The sequence below is a fragment of the Westerdykella ornata genome (genome assembly GCF_010094085.1).
Source record: "Westerdykella ornata strain CBS 379.55 unplaced genomic scaffold EI97scaffold_2, whole genome shotgun sequence".
Taxonomy (NCBI): Eukaryota; Fungi; Ascomycota; class Dothideomycetes; order Pleosporales; family Sporormiaceae; genus Westerdykella; species Westerdykella ornata.
The window spans coordinates 1,409,016-1,416,991 of record NW_022986852.1 but is presented as its reverse complement, the minus strand read 5'-3'; the positions used below and the strand labels follow the sequence as shown (position 1 = coordinate 1,416,991).

At 53.0% G+C, this 7,976-nt stretch overlaps 4 protein-coding genes and 1 non-coding gene across 5 annotated transcripts in view; 3 read left to right on the top strand and 2 right to left on the bottom strand.

Moving 5' to 3' along the window:
• Positions 1–232: 232 nt before the first annotated feature.
• EI97DRAFT_t16 lies at positions 233–322 on the bottom strand. The gene has a single exon. It is a non-coding gene; the product is annotated as a tRNA-Ile (tRNA).
• Positions 323–668: 346 nt separating this feature from the next.
• EI97DRAFT_411641 (phosphotransferase enzyme family protein) lies at positions 669–1,856 on the top strand (the record flags this gene model as incomplete). The annotated part of the gene is made up of 3 exons (XM_033796736.1): positions 669–844; positions 895–1,441; positions 1,507–1,856. Exons 1-3 carry the CDS (start codon positions 839–841, stop codon positions 1,854–1,856), a joined length of 903 nt encoding a protein of 300 aa, XP_033657927.1. The 5' UTR covers positions 669–838.
• A 972-nt stretch (positions 1,857–2,828) lies between these two features.
• EI97DRAFT_121914 (uncharacterized protein) lies at positions 2,829–3,737 on the top strand. Its single transcript, XM_033793037.1, has 2 exons — positions 2,829–3,119; positions 3,186–3,737. The coding sequence occupies exons 1-2, from the start codon at positions 3,049–3,051 to the stop codon at positions 3,601–3,603; spliced, it is 489 nt and encodes a 162-aa protein (XP_033657926.1). The 5' UTR covers positions 2,829–3,048; the 3' UTR covers positions 3,604–3,737.
• A 133-nt stretch (positions 3,738–3,870) lies between these two features.
• Positions 3,871–5,709, bottom strand: EI97DRAFT_478332 (uncharacterized protein; the record flags this gene model as incomplete). Its single annotated transcript, XM_033801984.1, has 2 exons — positions 5,161–5,709; positions 3,871–5,042 (listed from the first exon to the last, which is right to left on the bottom strand). The coding sequence occupies exons 1-2, from the start codon at positions 5,372–5,374 to the stop codon at positions 3,871–3,873; spliced, it is 1,386 nt and encodes a 461-aa protein (XP_033657925.1). The 5' UTR covers positions 5,375–5,709.
• A 1,594-nt stretch (positions 5,710–7,303) lies between these two features.
• The window catches only part of EI97DRAFT_121873 (uncharacterized protein), a 1,132-nt gene continuing 459 nt past the window's right edge, over positions 7,304–7,976 (top strand). The window contains exons 1-2 of the mRNA XM_033793036.1: positions 7,304–7,463; positions 7,779–7,976. The exon at positions 7,779–7,976 is cut by the window's right edge and continues 459 nt beyond it. Coding sequence (XP_033657924.1) covers positions 7,452–7,463; positions 7,779–7,976 — 210 coding nt within the window. The 5' untranslated portion in view covers positions 7,304–7,451. The remainder of the gene's footprint in view (positions 7,464–7,778) is intronic.

Sequence of the window (7,976 nt, the reverse complement as noted above, 5' to 3'; positions counted from 1 at the left end):
TATAATAAACTAAGATATAGAAACTGTGCAGAGACATAGTCTTTGCAGCCCCTTCTATCTAAGTTGCACAAGCTTCTTCTGTCTAGGAATCTTGCGGAAACAGTGGTGTTCGAAACCGCAAAAAAGGGGTACACCGCAAAGAATAGGTGCCGTACGGTAGCACCTCTTCGAGCCAAAAATCAACTTCTAAAAAAGAGCAAAAAAGCAAAAAAGGAAAAAGAAACAGAATGATTGGTCACTACGAGGGTCGAACTCGCGACCTTGGCGTTCTCAAGTCATGTGACTATTAGCACCACGCTCTAACCAACTGAGCTAAGCGACCTGTTGACTTATTTGATGGTAAATATGACTTTTTTATTAACTATATACTACTATAAATGACCGAGTGTTGAAGGCTTGAGTGTGGTAGCCGATTTGAGCACTTGAGGTGGGGTATTTCGACTTTGTGACAGATGGCGTGCGCACAGATTTGTATACAGTAGAATAAACGGGCCTTTAAAAGGCGAAGTTATAGGGTAGTATAATTGCAACTATATATTAAGCGGAAAGCTGATTTAGGGGTAACAAGGTAGGCATCTCCTCCTTTTGGGGACGCTCTAGATACACCTGATACGACTTGGAGTACCCTAGGGTAGAAATCTGACCCTCAGCTCCTTGTTGTTGGTAGACGACCAATGATTCCTCCGTAACAACAGACGTACGGAATTACTACTGTTTTGACGCCAGTACCTGTTGCTCGTGGCGGGGTTGACTTCTGCGGTGCGGTGCCGCGTCGAGCGGACAGCAACACATCCGTTCCAAAGCAAGCCGAGTAGTTCCCCGCCTCTCTAAAGAAAAGATGACGGTAAGCGGATCTTCTAAATAAATGCACGATATGCTAAAGCATGGCAACAGGCCATCGCTGCCCTCCAGGCAGCCGCAATGCCCGAACTCTACGACTCTATGCCTGCCGATCCAAAGATAAACGTCTTATACGTGGCTCCGGGCCACGACATCATCAGCCCAGAGCAGGTAGAGGCGTCTAAGCTGAAAGTTATAACTGTAGGAGCCGGCACACAGCTCGCGAAGATTTCCCCGTCGATGCTTGTCAAGTACGGCTCTCATGCGTCCCTCATCGAAGCAAAGACCATGTCATTCGTGCGAGAGCGCACATCAATACCCGTCCCAAGATTATATGCAGCATATGCGTACGGGCCATTGGACCGAGACGTCGACGATTTTGGAAGTGTCTATGATACGTATATCTTCATGGAGTTTATTGAAGGCGAGGACTTGGAGAAATCATGGGGGAGATATAATACCATTGAGAAGCAGCAGCTTTCGGTAGACTTGAAGAAGTACTTGGCAGAACTTCGCTCTATTCCGCCGGCCAATTACATAGGATCTGTAAATGGTGGACCGGTCACTGATATCATATTGGAGTGGTCTACCACTTCGAGAGGTCGGTGCACACCAGTTTGAACACGTCGCATGCGGCCGTTGAAGTGTTTCTTACCCTATTTCAAGGACCGTTCAACAGCGAAGAAGATTTCAACGCTACGATTGCCGACACCTTCGTGGCAAAGTCAAAAGGCCATGTTGGCCCTTATATTCGTGGCATGCTTGATTCACATAAGCATAGCATTGTCTTCACTCATGGCGACCTTAGGCCTGCTAACATCATCGTCAAGGACGGTCGCGTGGCGGCAATCATCGACTGGGAAATGGCAGGGTGGTACCCGGAATACTGGGAATTTGCGAAAGCATTCTATCTTGAAGCATTTTCTACTGATTGGGCAAACCATCTACTGGATATTCTCACTCCTTACCATTGTGAAGAGTTGATGCATTCAAAGTTGATGAGTGTATTGTGGTAGCTAAACGTAACACTTCAATCAATGATCAAAGGAGACAGAGATACTCAATGGCATACAAACCGAAGCCGATTCTTCTGCGGTTCCCGCGCGGGGACCACGTCGTCGGAGCATTTGAGCCTCGCTGAACCGAAGCATTCGACATCGTCCGAGCGAAGAAACCCAGGCACAGATGGATCAACCAACAGGAAAAGACTTCCGAGCAGGAGCCAAGTAACAAGCGAAAGATGGCCCAGTGTTACGATGAGGGCGAGCAACAAGCAAAAGATGAACCGGTGGCAGCAGGAAGGCAAGTGAGAAGCAAAAAATGGATCAGTGCCGCGAGGGAACAGCGAGCGACGGAAGCGGATGGCGGACATCATAGGCCAGATGGACGCCGGGGAGTTGGGTTCTCCAACACAACCAGTGTCACGAGGAAAACAACAAACGCAAAACGCAGAAGACGGACAGGATGGGCCAGATGAACTGCACAACCATGGAAGGATTTGCGAAGCAAGCGTCGGAGATTGGACGCAGATGCTGTCACAGGAACAAGTGTCGTCGTTGCCAGCGGCACTCCTACGACCACAACTGCGTCAGTATCAGCATCGACAAGCTTGAGTCGGCCCATTAGTATCCACCGCGTTTCGAGGCGGGCAGGGCCCGAAGACAGGTGGAAATTCGGCTGTTTGAAGGAAGTGTTTGGGTATCAGGGACATCTGAGCAACTTAACAGCTACAACAACGTTAGTATTAGCATTAACAAGCCTAAGTTAGTGCCTATTAGGCTGCCACCTTTCGAGGCGGGCAAGGTCCAAGACAGCCAGGAATCAGTTGCTTGGAAACAGTGTTTGGGGGTCAGGGACACCTGTACAGCCACGACGACCACAACAACGTCAGTATCGGTATCGACGAGCTTGAGACGACCGCCCATTAGTCCACAACATTTTGAGGCCCAAAGCCGTCATCCGAGCATGCCGTTTGAGTAATGCTAAATCAACGAAAGCGGTGGTCCTGACGCTACAACCAAACGCAAAGAAAGCAGGTGAGGCAAATCGCTACATACAGTACGGATAACCAGTTCCGGGGGTCCTACAGACATGAGTTTTCCCAGTTGACCCCGTTCTTCCCTCCTCTCTATTGGCGTTAGTTGAAGCTACATATTGGGTGCAGTAGAATCTCGATTGGCAGGAAATGCCTTGGGACGGATAAGGTGGATGAGCGTGAGATATGAGCTCTATTCTTCCCCCTACTGCGGGCTTTCGTGTTTGACTGAAGATCCATCTATGTACGTACTACAGGCGGATTACGCCATTCGCGGACGGTGGTTCCAATGCTTACTACACCTGGAAAGGGGGCGTTCCACGCCACTCACGACGTCTGCGTCTTTTCCCGTCCGACTGATCAGCCAGTGGTCCGCAAGGGCATGGCATACGGGGAGCAATGTGGTTGTAGGATCTCGCGACCATTACATCGATAATGAAGGACTCCATATGTCAATTGCACCATCTCGATTCGCTACCCAAGCAAACTACCACCAAAGGGGATATCTCCATCATCCAAAATACACTTTTTCTGCCCCCCTCCCCCCCACTGTGCGAAATCAACTTCAAATCTACTACGCCACATCTACCATCTCAACCGCCGTCCAATGGAAGAAGATATTAAGTCCCAAAAGCCTTCGTACTCCAACATCCATCCGCTTGATTCAAGCGACAGAAATACCCATGGTGCGAGACAAGGGGAACGGGCTGGGATATGAAGCTCTCTGAGCCACCGCCACCAGAATGTCACTCGGGGCAGAAGAAGAGAATATGAACGTTCAGGTAAAAGAAGCGAAACGGAATGTGCAAGTGGTTAATTCACCAAAACAGCAAACGGGACCGAAGGGTAAAGGCGATGAAACTCGAGCGACCAACGAGAAAATGGCAAACCGCCTGATCAGATAAGCCGTAGACACTCCGAAAACGCCATGCCATCAGACAAAAAAATCCGCTCCAACGTAGTATTGCCGCAGAAATTCAGCGTCTCGTACCACCTCACGAGTGGAACAGATCCCATGCTCTCGAACAAAGCTGGATAAATTCCTCCTTCTTCCTCCGCTGCGTCTCCGGCGTGTCGCGGCCCTCGCCAAAGGGTCCAGTGCGGGGCTGCTGACGACCAAGGGGCGGCGTTCCGTTATCCCTTTCGTACTCGTCGCGACCTCGCCTTCGGGAGCTGCTGCTGCGATGTGTCTCTGCATTTGCTGGCGCGTATGATGAAGACGCATTCTGCTTTGGCATCGGGGAGGGCGGGGTAGGCGGCTGGTGGCCACCATAATGAACAATGCGGGGCAGGAGGTCCTCTCGGCCACCGGACAGGGACTGCACGGCCTCCTCAGCCGAGCTATATTCGCGACGGCGGGCCGGCTGTGGGGCCTGTTGCTGCTGGGGAGGAAAGCTGGGAGACGGGAGCGGGGGCTGGTTGTTGGAGTGCGAGGAGTGGCCTGGGCTGTTGTTGAATGGGTTCCGGGGTGCACCAAGTGGCTCGGGGAACACGTCCGAGATGGGTGGTAGGCGGTTGTTTGTCTGCGTTGCGGGGACGTGGTGGATGTGAGAGGTCTGCGACAGGTTTGAGGGGCCGTTCGCAGCGTGACGAGACGGTGGAATATTAGGTCGAAGGCCCGTGAAGGACTGGTTGATCGGCGCCGACTGGATAACCCGCTCATTTGCAAACTGTTGGTGTGAGGGGGGTGCGATGGAAAGACCCGGGGGAGGTCCCTTCCGCCGAGAAGTGCTGGGAGTCTTCATTGCCCGTCCAAACGGGGTCATCTGGGCGCTCTCCTCATCCGCGTTGCCCCCTTTACCCTGCTTCTGCCGCGCTTCAATGATCTGCCTCTGTCGTTCCCTGACATCTATGCTGCGCTGAAGTTGTTCCCGCATCGTGGGGTCCTGGGTGTGGAAGCCCGGGGAGAGACAGGCAAGGCCGACGTCGATTATCGATGCACTCCCCTTTGAACTCATGGGATCGGGTCGAGAGGTGAGGGCGCCGGAGGTGTGGACGATGTGACTGTTGGTTGAAAGATCCAGCCGTCTGGGTCGGTGACGAGAGCTCGTCATGTCGGGCGAGGAGGGCTCCTTCTTGACGACGATCTTGGGTGCTTGCGCGCTCCGCAATCTGCTCGAAGGCTTGCGGTTAGAAGAGGCATCTTGCATGGGAGGAGACATGGAGGCTGAGAGCGAGGAACAAGTGGACGGTCGGCGACGTCCAGAGGTGGAAGAGGAAGGGGAGTAGGAAGTAGAAGAGGAAGAGCGAGGTTGGGATGCAAGAGACATACGAGTGAGGTGAACGCTTTCCGTCCGCTCTCTGCTGGGCTGAAGTGCCATCTGTTGATGAGGTCGGCGAGGCATTGTCGGCAACCAGCTTCGAGGATTTGGAAGGCGTCACGGCGTGAGGAGGAGAAGTCAAGGGCGCAATGGGCGCATATGTTCTCGCACTGCCAACCCCCTCTGCGGGAGGAGCATGCGGCGCCGTGACCGGGGGTGAAGCAACAGCCGTTGTCATGGCTGAGCAAGGAGGCCCAAAGTGGGTTCGTGGTTAGGAGAGAGGCAGATGAGAGGAGTGTCGCAGAATGCTGGAGACAAGCCGCAACACTAACACAGTAAGTGTCAAAGGATGGGCTCAGCTAATCAAGATCGGGGGCTTGTGTGACGGTGAGACAGAGAGCGACGGCGGCGGGTCAATCTACGCGTCGATCGCACCCAGACTCTGGCCAGGAGGCGAAAAGATGTGAAGCCGTAAATGCGTGCGCACCGCGAGGAGCCCAGAGAAGGGCCGGCGGAGGGGTGATAGACTGATAAAAAAGGAGCGCACGGACGAGTGTTTGAGAAAGAGGACGGAGAGCCCAGGGAGGCTGGAGCTGGAGCGAACGAGACAAGGAGCGGAGGGATTGCGAAGAGGGGAGGCCCTACTAATCCCTAATCCGAACCCTAGCACCTGCCGCCAATGCTGGTTGAAGCACGCCGCATCGCCGGCGAGCAGGTGCTGGATGCCCCAATAATCCACACGTTCCATATCCCGTCTGCGTTCCTGTTGGGGCAGACCTGCGCCACAAAACTCCGTGAATCCGTCCGGATGTTTCGAGTGCCATCACGCTTAGCTCCCCCTTAAAACGCAGAGCCGCTTCCACTACCACTCGACAGAAATTTCGCCGGACCGCTTTCTTTACATCTCGTCTCATTCACGATGGAACTGAACTGCGGTGCCTTTTCAGGCCATCAGCACCACTCAGCGGCGTTATGTCCATGGGTCAGCTTGCTTGCTCGCGAGCGTGATTCGAAGCGCATGTCCTGCGGTGCTTGCGACCATGTCGCACGTCCATTTGCCAATAAATACTCGTCGCCTGCGGTCCAACCAATTGGAGAGGCGGACCCAGCTTACTTTGCCTGGGGGCTGGCCATTGTTTCACAAGGTTGCGTTTCCTGTTTGATCTCACCCAAAGCGGCTCCCCGCCATGACCTCCTCGAACCGCATGGCCAGCACCCCCTCAATTTTACCTTGGCCCCCCGGGGATAGACCGTGGCATGCTCCGCGAGGAACTTGGACCCTGTCAGTGTTTCGGGCCTTTGTTGTAAGCGAGCAGGTCGTTCGTCTCTGAGTGTTCGCGAACTGTTTTGTTAAAGATTCATGTCTCTGAGGCGACTGAAGGGAACTCACCTCTCTGCATGTGTGAGAACAGCCGACTGGAAACTTTGATGGTTGCACAATTCCTGGAGTTCGATGCAACGGGGTTGATTTTGGGTTCCGGAGCCACTTTCCTCCGGCTTGGCATTCCGCGAGACTCCGCCATACATACCACACACGGTACACCGGAAAAGGTCCATGAACTTTGATACCTTCATGTGTCTTACCGTCTGCTGCAGCTTCCATAACAATCTACCTTCAAGTACTGTGTATGTAAACGCCATTTGTGCTCTTGGTCTGGTACGCTGTACTGTGGGAGGATGGTGATACGGACTCTCCGAGCGGCCAGTCGCCAGCTAACCCACAGAGTGCGCCGTCTAATAACACCCAACAGAATTGCAACAGACAAATTAGCATGTCGCTCATTCAAGCTGGTCCACGCCTCTGGCGTTTCACCAGTGCGCGGACATTCTCGTTCCCGCCATCGCCTGCGCAGGAACGTTGAAACGTTCTCTTCCCATCCTCGACGTTGTGAGCGAATACGCAAGGCCACGAACGGAGGTCCTTTTCCATCGACTGTCCCATCCATCATTGCAGCCGATATCTACATATTCACTGTTGGCTGCACAGACAACACCCCCCAGACCCCAGGGTTGCAATAATTATCCGCCCTGTCGCTCTCCACGTGGTCGCAAGCGCCCATCTGATTCTAGGCTATCACATCCGCCCTTGCGAACAGGAATCCTCCCGGCTGTCACCTCTTCATCCGCGCGTGTCTTTTGTTTCCCGGGTTCCCCAGTCAATGTAGAGATTGCGCAAAGGTGTATCTTTAGAACACCACATGCGAGTTATATTACTATTGACAAGTAGACTAGTTCTCTATTCGATCCGTCCCGGATGATTCATATGCAACAGCTCGGTCTGCATCTGGTGCAGGCCACACACAACTCTTCGGATCATGAGCCAAATTGTATGTATCCTGAGACAGTCAACCCCCGCTCGCAATAATGCAAACTGGCACGTTTTCGAACAGCCCACTGGTCGGGACAACAGCAACTGCGGGGTCACCGTCGCCAACTGCTTCTTTTCACATAGATCCGACTGAACCCCCCCTGCTCTCCTCTGTACTGCTGTTTTCCACGTCCGATTAAACAGCTAGCAGGCTCAGCAATTTAGGAGGTCCTGCAATTAGCTTCGTAGCGCGCCTGTACGAATAGTTGAGTTCCAAAAGGGCATTCTACCTGCTGCATTATTAGGTTGTGGCCAATTGACTTGTGCCGGGTAGGTAATTGCACCTAACAGAGGAATTGCAGCGGCGTGTTCAATCGGACGTGGAAAGCCGCAGTATTCAACCACCTTCTCTCTCACTCCTTTAGCTGCGTTTGTCTTCCACTTGACTGCACTTCTCTCTCGCCTGCTTTTCTTCTCTTACCTGCTTTACTTCTCTTACCTGCTTTACTTCTCTTACCTGCTTTACTTCTCT